This window comes from Canis lupus, chromosome 27, assembly GCF_003254725.2.
Source record: "Canis lupus dingo isolate Sandy chromosome 27, ASM325472v2, whole genome shotgun sequence".
Taxonomy (NCBI): domain Eukaryota; kingdom Metazoa; phylum Chordata; class Mammalia; order Carnivora; family Canidae; genus Canis; species Canis lupus.
In genome coordinates, this window is record NC_064269.1 from 42,295,351 (window position 1) to 42,307,411 (window position 12,061).

At 46.2% G+C, this 12,061-nt stretch overlaps 1 protein-coding gene and 1 long non-coding RNA gene across 6 annotated transcripts in view; one reads left to right on the forward strand and one right to left on the reverse strand.

Moving 5' to 3' along the window:
- The window catches only part of LOC112669022 (uncharacterized), a 50,949-nt gene extending 44,813 nt beyond the window's left edge, over nt 1-6,136 (reverse strand). Inside the window, exon 1 of one of the 4 annotated variants that reach the window (XR_007406322.1) lies at nt 5,686-6,136. This is a non-coding gene — a long non-coding RNA (uncharacterized LOC112669022). The remainder of the gene's footprint in view (nt 1-5,685) is intronic. The other 3 variants (XR_007406323.1, XR_007406321.1, XR_007406320.1) reach the window with 3 other exon arrangements.
- A 2-nt stretch (nt 6,137-6,138) lies between these two features.
- DDX11 (DEAD/H-box helicase 11) overlaps nt 6,139-12,061 on the forward strand; it is a 35,104-nt gene continuing 29,181 nt past the window's right edge. For both annotated transcript variants that reach the window (XM_025461786.3, XM_025461787.3), the window contains exons 1-3: nt 6,139-6,296; nt 10,370-10,556; nt 10,810-10,957. In XM_025461786.3, the coding sequence (XP_025317571.3) occupies nt 10,814-10,957 (144 nt within the window). In that variant the 5' untranslated portion in view covers nt 6,139-6,296; nt 10,370-10,556; nt 10,810-10,813. The remainder of the gene's footprint in view (nt 6,297-10,369; nt 10,557-10,809; nt 10,958-12,061) is intronic.

A 12,061-nucleotide genomic window follows, 5' to 3' on the forward strand; every position in this document is an offset into this window, starting at 1 on the left:
AGTCTGGTATTGAGTTTACTAAGGTAATTCAGCTTCTCTACTGATGCTCAGTTGGTATTTATTGAATGGATGACTGTCATGGCCAGTCTATACCCTGGAAAAATGATGCTTTTGAGAGGCCCTAGTCCTGCTTATAGCATGTAACAAAGTGTATCCAGTCAAACCATATAACTTCAAATATCTCAAAGATAGAATATTCCTATCTCCCTTCAAAATGCATTATACTTCCTGACCTTATTTCTGTTCTTCTGATTGCCAAAGGCCTAAATCTCAAAATCTGATTCCCAGGTAGGACCCAGGTTTATTTATTATTATATTTTATTTATTGTTCAATTTATATCACAGCTATTTCTAAAGGCGATCTAAGGAAACTTATAATAAAAGTATAGTAATGCTAAAACCAGGGACGCCTGCGTGGCTCAGCAGTTAAGTGCCTACCTTCGGCCCAGGGTATGATCCCGGAGTCCCAGGATCGAGTCCCACATTGGGCTCCCTGCATGGAGCCTGCTTCTCTCTCTACTTGTGTCTCTGCCTCTCTCTCTCTCTCTCTGCGTCTCTCATGAATAAATAAAGTCTTAAAAAAAAAAAAAAAAAGGAATGCTAAAACCAAACTATATAATAAAAGCATAAGAATGCTAAAACCAAACTCAATTAATAATAGTACTTGCTAACCTTTGTTGAGCTTTCATAATATGGCATGCCAGGAGCTAAGACCTCAATGTACCAAGATGATCTCATTTGTCTCACAAGAATCCTGTAAGATTGGTCCTGCGATTATCTCCATTTTATAACTGAGAAAACTGAGGCCCAGAGGTTTTAAACAGTTGACCAAGGAAGGTCACCAAGGTTGTTAATAGTGGAGTAGGGATCTGAACCCAGATGGTCTGACTTTACTAGAGCATGTACTTAAAATTATCAAGAAGTAATGAAAACAGTAATTAAAAAAAAACTGTCAAAAAACACTGGCCAGGGCAGCCCCGGTGGCGCAGCAGTTTAGCGCTGCCTGCAGCCTGGGGTGTGATCCTGGAGACCTGGGATCAAGTCCCACATCAGGCTCCCTGCATGGAACCTGCTTCTCCCTCTGCCTGTGTCTCTCTGTCTCTGTCTCTGTCTCTCCTCTCTTTGTCTCTCATGAATAAATAAATAAAATCTTAAAAAAAAAAAAAAACACTGGCCAATGAAGGGCACGTGGGTGGCTCAGTCAAGCATCTGACTCTTGGTTTCAGCTTGGGTCTTGATCTGATGGGTCATGAGATCGAGGCTGCCTGCTGGCAGGCTTGGCACTCAGCAGGAAGTCTGATTGAGATTCTCTCTCCCTCTTCCTCTGTTGCTCCTCCACACGCGCGCGTGAGCATGCGCACTCTCTCAAATAAATAAATCTTAAAAAAAAAAAACCCTGGGTAATGAAAAACTAAAACAACATATATTTAGTTTTGAGATTATTAGCAGCAGAGGCAAAGAAGAATATATAATGGGGCTAAGTAGCTCTTGATGTGGAGAACAAAGGCAAAAGGAATTTGGGTAAAATTAAATTTCTTTCTAAACTGCATCCCACTGATAAATCCTTGAGACAGGCAGAATAATACATTCCTCCAGGAACTCCCAATTTACCTGTTAAAGCCTTGCTAGAGGAAAAAAACCACCTTAGCTTGACAATAGCTAGGCTTCCAGGATCCTTTAAAGTCTTCTTTAACATATGAAAATTCTTTTGGAGACTTCCTTGGTCTCTACCCACCCATCCCTCAATTTAGAAGTATCAAATCCATTGCTCTTCACAATCCCAGTGCAGGTCCTTCTGCACAGAGGTCCCGACACGATACTTAAATAAAACCTTTTTTTTGCGCCGAAAATGTCTCAAGAGTTCTTTCATGACCGTTTGCTCCTGGACCCTGACATCAAATCGCATTAGCTCTCACTGTTGAGTTATAGAAAGCACATTTGTACATGACCAGAAAGTTTTTTCTCCCTGGCCTTGAGCTTTATGAGGAGTTTGTTAAGGTCTTTTGGGTTAATTCAATGAATGGCATCGCCTGAGTCTCTTTAATAAGACTTGCAGGGGTGGTCCACACATGCCTAACAGTCCTGATTTTATCCTTGGGACAAAGCCCAGGGTCTACTATTAGAAGTGTCAATCTTACATAAGATCCATTGCGGGGGAGGGGATAGATAGAGGGTCACTTGCCGGTTTATAGCCTAGTAGTAACTGTTTCATCCTCTCCAATTCCTATTGCTCCCACTCTTGAAGTCCACATCCCTAGGGCATGGTCAGGTTGATTGCATAACCTGGCTTGTTTGCTTGCTTCTGGTCTCTCTTCTCTATTTATTTATTTTTAAGGATTTTTTAAAAATTTATTCAGAGAGAGAGAGAGACAGAGACACAGACAGAGGGAGAAGCAGGCTCCATGCAGGGACCAGGATCATACCCCAGGCTGCAGGCAGCGCCAAACTGCTGCGCCACTGGGGCTGCCCCTGGTCTCTCTTCTCTAAAACACTCTGAGAAAGAGAAACTGAAGGACTTCATCATAAAAATCTGCTTTTTACTTCTTCTGCTTCTATCCTTGCTAGGACCTGCACCCCCACTTTATACATGCCTCCTAGTGCAAATAATGTAGAGCCTCCCTTTGTAAGGGACAAGGAGTTAATGATTTTTCTTTCTTTTTTTTTTAAGATTTATTTATTTATTTATTCAGAGAGAGAGACAGAGAGGCAGAGAGAGACACAGGCAGAGGGAGAAGCAGGCGCCATGCGGGGAGCCCCATGTGGGACTCGATCCTGGGTCTCCAGGATCACACCCCGGGCTGCAGGCAGCACTAAACCGCTGTGCCACCGGGGCTGCCCGAGTTAATGATTTCTTTAGAATAATTAACAATTAAGGAAGGACCAGGTGTGCATGACTGGAAGAAGCCACCCTATGTGTGTTCCAGACCTTAGAGGCTAGATGTCTTGACACCAAGACCCCCTGGCTCCACTTAGTAACACCTGGGCCCTCATCTTTGTTCTGACTGGTTCCTGGACGCCTGAGAGGACACGTATCCTAAACCACCCTCCTCAATAAAAACCCAAGACCCCAAACATAGACAAGACTTTCTCCTTTACTTTCTGAGTCTCCCAGACACTGTCTGTACCTGTACTCTTTCAATGCCTCCAAGAAACTCTGCTTTCACCTCCTGCTTGGTTCACATTTGATTTCTAGCCTGCGCACAGCCAGGGGCCTGCTTGGCTGGTCCAGCAAGACACCCCCACCCCCACCCCGCCTCCCCTGAGTCCTGGGACCTGGCCTTCTGGCATCACTATTACATTGCATTGCTTTCAGCTGAGTATTTCCAAGACATTGCTTTTTCAATTTCACCCCTCCGGTCAAAAACATTTCAGTGACTTGCAAATTGCTTACAGTAAGTTAAAAGGAAACCACGAGACCGAAGTGCAGTCACTTAAGGCCAAATCGGTAAACCAATAATCAATACCTAACCTAACTGCAGTTTGAATCTCCAGGAATTTAACCTTTAATCAGTCAACAGGGAATTTGCAAATCAATGACTAGGAAATTTACTGATAGACCTCTTCTGATCCCTTTGGGGGAGGGGGCAACCTTGCCTAAACAATTCCTTTTCTTTTTTTAATGCCTTCTTTGTTTTTAAAAAAACCTTTCTTTTGTTTAACTCAGTGGAGCTCCTCTCTGCTTCCTAGATGGGATGCTGCGGGATTCAGGAATTGTTTAAAAAAGCCAATTAGATCTTCAAACTTACTAGGTAGAACTTTATTTTGTTTTGTTTTTAACAAGTGTAACATCTAAACGTATTATCTTGCTGTTTAAAGTCTTCTACAACCAGACCCTGACTTACCTTCATGTCTTATCCTCTTCTATTCCTTCAATGGTGCTTCTTAGAAGTTTCATACCTTAGGAGTGTTTGTGTGGAGGAGGAAGGAGACCTTTGAAACAGTAGGGCCAAAACCTAGTGAACATTATCACTAAATGTCAAGTTTACCAGATGACAGTTACTCTAAAATTTCCCCCCCCCCCCTAAAACGTGCTGTAGAGTAGAATGCAACATTTACATCAACTTTAAAGTTAAAACCAAGGCATCAGAGACCTTTTTGGGATTTTGGTGGGCCACATTACAAGGCAGTGGTGGGTAGTTACTTTCTTACCATCTCCAAGCTGTACTGTAAAAAACTGACCCTGGAATCACCTTTTATAAACTCCTACCCCCAAGTTTTTATGCAATTTTTAACACTGGCTTCCTCTCCCTGAAAGCCTTTCCTTCAAATTCCAGCAAACTATCCCTCCCATCCTTTGATCCTCCCAGGAAATCACACCAATTACCTATGTCATTCCAGGGGGAGCACTTAGTATAAAATGCCTTCTTTCTCATTTCTTAGAATCATTCTGTGATATTGTGGCAATAAATATATATTTGATAATTGTCCTCATTCCTAGCACAAAACCCTAAAATCCATGGAATTTCCCGAGAAGACCCATGAAGGTGTTTATGTTAATGTAGTGATTTTGAAAGGCCCCTAGGTAAGAGAGGGATGGGAATAGGGAATCAAAGTGGGTTGGTTGCCAGGGTAACCAACCAGGAGATTAGAAGTTTGTAACTTTAGTCCTGAGGGCCTGGAAATGGAACTAATGATTTACTCAACATGTCTGTATAATAAAACCTCCATACAACCCCAAAAGCAGTGGGTTCAGAGATCTTCTAAGTTGGTGAATGCATGTAGGTCCTGGGACAGTGGCACAGCTAGAGAAGGTATGGAAGCTTTCCACATACCTTGCCCTATGCATCTTTCTCCTCTGTCCCCGAGTTTTAGCTTTTTATAATAAACCAGCGATCTAGTAAGCAAAAAGTTTCCCCAAGTTCTGTGAGCCTCTGCAGCAAATTAGTCCTACGGCAGGTGGGGGGCAGGTCATGGGACCGCCCCATCATCTACTGCCTGGTGGGTCAGAAGCACAGGTAACAACCTACGCCTGCAATCAGTGTCTGAAGTGGGGGCAAGAGCAGTGTTGTAGGACTGAGCCCTTGACCTGTAGGATCTAATGCTATCTCCACATAGTGTCAGGAGTGAGTTCAGTTTGGTTGGAAAAACACGCACTGGACATACTTTCAGAAAGTTGGTAGGGATCATATAGAGTCTTATTCCCCACACTTCATGAAGGAGAACCCAAGTCCAGAGAGGTGAAGGTGACATGTTTGTTCTACCAACTAGAAGGTGTTCTCCCTGCTGTCAGGGCTGGTGCGGTATCTTCCTTAATCCCCTCAGGGTAGTACCTGGCACTCAGTAGGAACAGCAATCTAAACTCCTCTTCTAGAGTGCTTTAATTTACCCGATTTCACGATATCCAAGACCCTGTACAAACCTGTCGAGGTGGGCAGGGCACATGCCATCCATTTAGAGGTGAAGTAAAATAACTGAGGTTCATTCAGAAGGCCTGACGTGGAGGCCGAGAAAAATTAAGGCCATTCCACCTCAAGTTTAGCATTAGCACAAGTACAGCCATTTTAGGTCCCTGGGAATAAGAGCTGAACTTCACAGGAAAAACTGCAGAATGTCCTCGGCAGGGAATCCCATATCAGATCTTAAGAAACTCCCCCACCCTTTCCCCCATATAGGAATGGAAAAAATTCCTCCACCCCTTCTGAAGATCCCCTAGACCAGGCCATAAAAAACCCAGCTGTAACCCACCTCGGGGTCCAAGCCCCTGCTCCGCTGTGTCGGGTGCACTTGGACCCAAGCTCGAGCTTGTAAATAAACCCTCGTGTACTTGCATCGGAGTCGGCTCCTTGGTGGTTTCTCGGATTCGCAGTCTTGGGCACAACACGGACAAGAGCCAGGACCGGAATCCGGACTTCCCGATTCTCGGCTACAGCATCTCGTCCTTTGGGTGCTTGGTCAATATTGGCCAATTTGATTAAGTCGAGCAACTGCTGCGCTCAGTACATCTGGCGCCAATCGCAGGAGGATCCCTGAAACACCGGGCACCCGGCAGGAGGCCAGACGGAGAACGCGCAGAACCTGACCCCAGCTCTCAGGGTCCGCCAACCACCAGGGTTCTACGCCGCAGAAGCAACGCCCAGCCCCGACCCCGCGGCGGGAGGTCAGGCGCGCAGGGGCGGGCCCTCCGCGCTCCGGAGTGCGCAGGCGCGGGGGCGCGGGGGCGCGGGGCGTGGCGACGCAGCACGCTCCTCCCCGGGCCGACGTCTACGGAGGCGCGCCCCGATTTCAAACTGGGCGAGCTGTGCTCCTCGGACGCCTCGTCGGCCTGGCCTCGGCACCGCAGTCCCGGCGGCGAGGAGGTGAGCGCGGTGCCGCGTGAGGACGAGGCGAAGCGAGGGCAGCGGGCGCACGCCGGGGGGAGCGCGCGCGGCGGGCTGCTGTGCGGGGGCAGGGCGAGCGGGGAGCGGGAAAGCGCCCTGGCCCGGGGGGGGGGGCGGGGGCGGGGGCGGGGCCCGGCGGGGCCCGTGTGTTCCTGACGCGCTGGGAACCTGTGGGGGGAAGGGCAGGCCGTGCCGTGGGACCTGCCGCGCCCCGGAGCTGCGCTGGGGCGGGACCGCCTGTGCTAAGCGCTCTTCATAAATTACGTTAGGTGGTGGTCTCTGCGACGCTCTGGTGCTGGTATCTGTGTCGTCTTTACAGCTGCGGAGGCTGAGGCTTAGGGCTGTTAACGTGAGCTGGGATTCCAGAGTTGGGCACCCGAGTCCAGTTCCCATACTGTGAATGACTCTGCTCTGCTGTCCATTAGGGAATCAAGGTAGAGTAGGGTTCAGCCTAGAGGACTGGGTTGAATAGAATTGACTAGGTTGGTGGAGGAGGTGTCCACTAGGTTGGTGGGAATAAATCCTAATGGCAGGTTCTTACGTAGCGTGAGAGCTCCGAGGGTGGAGCTGGCCGGGAGACAGAGGCCCCAGGAAGGTGAGAATGTGCGGGCTGGGGCCAGGCTCCCTCCAGGTTTTGGAGCGTTGCAGTTGTACACCGAGACCAAGCTGTGGCTCTGGGTTAGCAGCAGGGGTGGGAAAGGTCTTCTTCTTTTCGGGCTGTGTTGTCTCCCAAGTGTGTGAAGTTGAAGTATCTTAGGACCGTAAGAGCACAATAGTACCCGGAAAGAAGTTGTCTCAGGCTACCATGACAAGTACCGTAGACTGGGGGCTTCACAACTTCATTTGCTCCCAGCTGCAGAGTCTGGGAAGTGGAAGGTGCTGGCATAGTTGGTTCCTGGTGAGAGCTCTATTCCTGACTTGCAGGCGGCCCCCTCCTTCCTCATCCTCACATTGTGTGGAAGGAGAGCTCCCTCTTTCCTCTTCTTCTAGGGCTACCAGTCCTTATAAGGATTAGGACCCTACTCTTAAGACTTCATTTAACCTCTATTTCCTACTAAAAAACCTTGTCTTCAAATACAATCTATACTGGAGGTTAGGCCTTTAACACATGAATTTTTTTTTTAAAGATTTATTTACTTATGATAGACATAGAGAGAGAGGCAGAGACAGAGAAGGAGGGAGAAACAGGCTCCATGCCGGGAGCCCGACGTAGGACTCGATCCCGGGACTGCAGGATCGCGCCCTGGGCCAAAGGCAGGCACTAAACCGCTGCGCCACCCAGGGTTCCCTAACACATGAATTTTGAGGGGGGACACAGTTCAGTCGGTAGCAGCAGTTTATACACAAGTAAATGATGAGTGATGATTGAGAACTGAGGAAAAACAAACTTTCAGGACTAGCATGTACCTGAGGGGCTTTCGTGTATTTTACCTCATTTGTTAAGCATATGGTGGTTGCCTTAGCACTGGTGAGGAATTCTAGGGAGGACTTGTGTGGGGTCGCGGCTGTCCACCACATAGCCAACTTGAAGAGGTCAGAACAGTTACACCAGATGTCCATAATGGCACTTAGTGAATCTGTTATTCAAGGATATATGGAAACACTTTTTTGTGATGTCCATCGATTCCCAGGCAGGGGTGGAAGAGGGTGATGGGCAACAAGTATGAGGTTGCAGCTGATTAGGTCAGGCTGAGTAGTGATCTATTTTAAAAGGCGAAGCAGTGTTGATTAGATTTTTCTCTTGGGATTTTAAAACTAAGAAATGTGGAAAGAATTTCCCCCTTGCAGTGGGAGCTGAAGCTTAAAGGTAGAGGGTGCTGAAGAGGCCCTGTGCAAGCTGAAGTTTGGGGTAAGCAGAAGCTATGGGTAAGCAGAGAAGATCAGCGGATGGCTCCATCTGGCATGTGACTGAACAGCAGAAGGGCGATCTGTGGGTACTTACTTGCTGGGGAAATTCTTGGCACGCTCGTAGAGGCCGGATTACTTTGTAAGTTCTAGTCTGCAAGAAATCCCACTCTGTCAGTGGCTTCGCAGATTTCACAAAATTTCTCAATATGTATATTTTCACTAGATCTGCTTTTTACTTATGTGATTATCTCTTGCCAGATGACTGACTCAAAGAGAACCATATGGACCTTGGTTTGGATCCCTGTTTTTCCTCCTGTTAACTCTGCCTCTGAAAATTATTTAATGTCTGAAAATGTGAATACCCGACAACTGTATTCCTATAGTGTTGTACAGGTTAACTGGGATAATAATAGTGAAAAGGCCTGTGGAGTGTTTAACACACAACTTTATGATCAAAATTTGTTGGATACCTTTTTCTTTTCTTCCTGTTTGAATGGTTTTTTGATTATGTGCCTCCTTCTTAGTATTGAATGGTCTGTTTTTTGTTTTTGTTTTTGTTTTTTAAGATTTTATTTATTCATGGAAAGAGAGGCAGAGACATAGGCAGAGAGAGAAGTAGATTCCCTGCAGGGAACCAGAGGTGGGACTTGATCCCAAGACTCCAGGATCATGACCTGAGCCAAAGGCAGAGACACTCAACCACTGAGCCACGAAGGTGCCCCTAATGGTCCTGGTTTTTAAGAGTTCTCCTTCTTGTAGTTCTTTAATCTCCAGTCCTCTTAGGTGCCCCTAAACTATAACTGGAAGACCATCATGGGGACTCCCTTTCCCTTCATAATTGTATTGACACTGTCACTGGTGTTAATGAGGCCAGTCATGTAGCAAGATGGGAAGTGGATTTCAGATTGATTAGTACTTATTCTTTTAGCAATAATTGCACCTTGGATAAACCTCATTGGCTACGATACTGCCACTGAGCAAAGCTGATTAGTACTTATTCTTGGAAGAGATGGGCCTGCCAAATAGTTTGGGGCAGTGACTTCCAAAGAGAGTGTGGGAACCCCCGTAGAAGAGTCAATCCACCAAATGATGAAAGGAAGAAAGGGTTGGGTGCCTGGCTGGCTCAGTCTATAGAGCATGTGACTCTTGATCTCAGGGTCATGAGTTCAAGCCCCACGTTTTACATGGAGCCTACTTAAAGATTAAAAAAAAAAAAAAAAAAAAAAAAAAACTAAAGGAAGAAAGGGTATAGAGAAGCTGCCTCAGAGAAATTTGGTTCAGAAGAGGGGGAGGAAAAGAATTAAATGTGGAGCCGAGAAGTTCTTAGCTCTTGGTCTGATAAGAGAAATGCTGCGGTCTTGAAGTTTTGCGATATAGGTAAAGTTTGGTAGGGTGAGGCCTGGAGCTGATAACCAAGAAAGAATTTGTGAAACGTCTTTGGTGCAAAATGATGGTTGTATTAAAGCAGGGGGATAGGATCTGTGGGCAGGAAGAGTGGCTGCCCTGGGCCTGTAAGTGGTGGCTGATTATATACAGGAGAGTTGGGAGAGGTTTGAGGATAGCCTCCTTTCTAAGGAATTTTGGAAGCAAGGTTTCCAAGATCTTGAGGCGGCTGGATTTCATTGGGAAAAGGTCACTTATTATCATCTAATAAAACCTGAATCATGAGACCCTTCAGATGTATGTCGGTGGGCCATGTGCCAAGGATGATTGCCAACATGTTTCTTGGGGGTTTAAAGATAAAGAGAGATTTCTAAAGGAATTTTTTATATGTTAAGTAAACTCTCAGGGTCATAGGGGTCAGGCTAAGATTGCTTTTTGCCCTTAGCAAAGTATTAACAATGAGGCAGTTGAGTCTCTAGAGGAAAGTCCCTCTGCCTGTTTCAAGGACTTGTCAGTGTATTTTGTCCTCAGCTAGCCCTCTTCTCCCCCCGACCCCCGTCAGTCTCAGGATTGGGGAGCTCTTCCAGCCAGGGCTTAGTTCCTGTGAGGAGAGCTCTCCCAGTGTGCAGCCAGACAGAAAAGCTCTTATTTCTTGAGGCTGGGAAAGTTTTAGGAGGAGACTCTGCTTTATACTGGAATTGGAGGCTAGGACGAACTAAGAAATGAAAGTTCCCATGAAATATGAATGTATGTGTGCACCTGTGTATGCCATGTGAAAAACTGTGCTAGTGATTCTCTGCCTATGTGTCATGATTCTACAGGTCTTGGCAGCAGGATTAAGTGAGGTGGCTTTGCCAGGCAAAGGCTATGCTGCAGATGTGTGCAGAACCGTGCTGCACAGGTAGTGGGAGCAACATCTCTGACCTCAGAGGCACAGGTCCTTGAGAGGAAGTTGCCATACTTTTCCTGGAGGCATTAAAGGGTGTTGAAGAAGCAGAGGAATCCCAGGTAAAATGGCAGGATGGTTTTTGTGTTGGAGCTCTGCTGGGCTGCATTTTGCATAGCCAGTTCAGATAAGTGTCTTTAGATGGATTGCACAATCTGGGGTGTGCACCTTGGGGAGACTGTGGTCTCTGCTTGCAAAAAAAGTGTACAACCCTTGGAAAAATTCCATAGCTAGTATTGAGAGTGCTCTTAAGAACTGTTCTAGATTTCAAGCCAGTACTTCCAGATTTATTTATTTATTTATCTTTTCCCCTAGGACCATGTCTAATAAAACCCAGGAGATTGGTGATATCCATTTCCCTTTTCCCTTCACACCCTATTCCATCCAGAAAGACTTCATGGCTGAGCTATATCGGGTGTTGGAGGCTGGCAAAATCGGAATATTTGAGAGTCCGACTGGCACTGTAAGTATGAATTGTCAGGGGCCAAGAGGGTCCTGAGAGACCCTGATTACCACCACAGAGGCCACCTAGCATTGTTAACCTAGGCAGAGATTTTCGTGGTTTGAAGTTGGGCACAGTTGTTCCCTTGGTTTATTTGAGTAACAGTCACATCCTCTGTTAAATGTTAAACCAGGGGCTGAAGCCAAAGGAGAATTTGAATGCCTGTAGAAACCAAGACCCAGAGCACCGAAACTTTCCAGATTGTTCTGGGCACACAACTGCTTTGCTATTGAGAAACAAATTACTATGCCTTTTTCACAGATTTAACAAATTGGTTTAGTCTTCAGGAATGAGGTTACTGAGTGCTGGAGAGATCCAGTCAAAGTCTCCTGAGTTTTTCCTTCTGGGAGTGGAATGATGGAGGAATTTATTAGAGGGTGGCCAGCAGGAGGATCAGGGCTGTGGTTAGCAGTCCCCACCTCTTGCTCAGTGCTGTGTGATGGTGAGCTGCGTGTGATGATGTGAAGGTCCAGCCAGGCCAAGACCTCCTGGAGGCCCCCCTCTGTGTCCCTGACATCCCCTGGAGCTTGGCAAGTTCTGCTCCCTGGAGGCTCTTAAATGATGCAGCAGGACTTCTTCCTCTACCAGTCCACTGAGGTAGTTTTTAGTATCAGCAGTGACTGACTTGCTGATTAGTAGACTAGGGTGTTTCAAGTCCTTATTTGACCTCTCTGCAGCACTGTTGTTGAACATATCCCTCTCCTTTGTTTAAAGTCTCATAAAAATTTAATCAAAATGGTGCATGACGTTTAAAAAATTAAATTTATCGAACTTGGTTCTTTCGGCAGGTGCTTTTAATTCTTTTAACTGGTTCCTAAGAAATATACTTGCATAGCATATCTGAAATGGTAAGCTTGGTGCTATTTCTAGTTTTTTTTCATTTTAGTCATTGTACCTTCTTCTTGTGACAGCTAATATGTAGCTCTCTTACCATCTTAGTCCTTTCCCTCCCTTGCCCCCATCCTCCCAGTGTAGTTAGATGGAAGTTTTTAGCCTCTGCTAAGTCAGTATGCCCTGATCATGAGTTTTCTTCTTGAATAATTTTTGTTTTCCCAGAGTTGATAA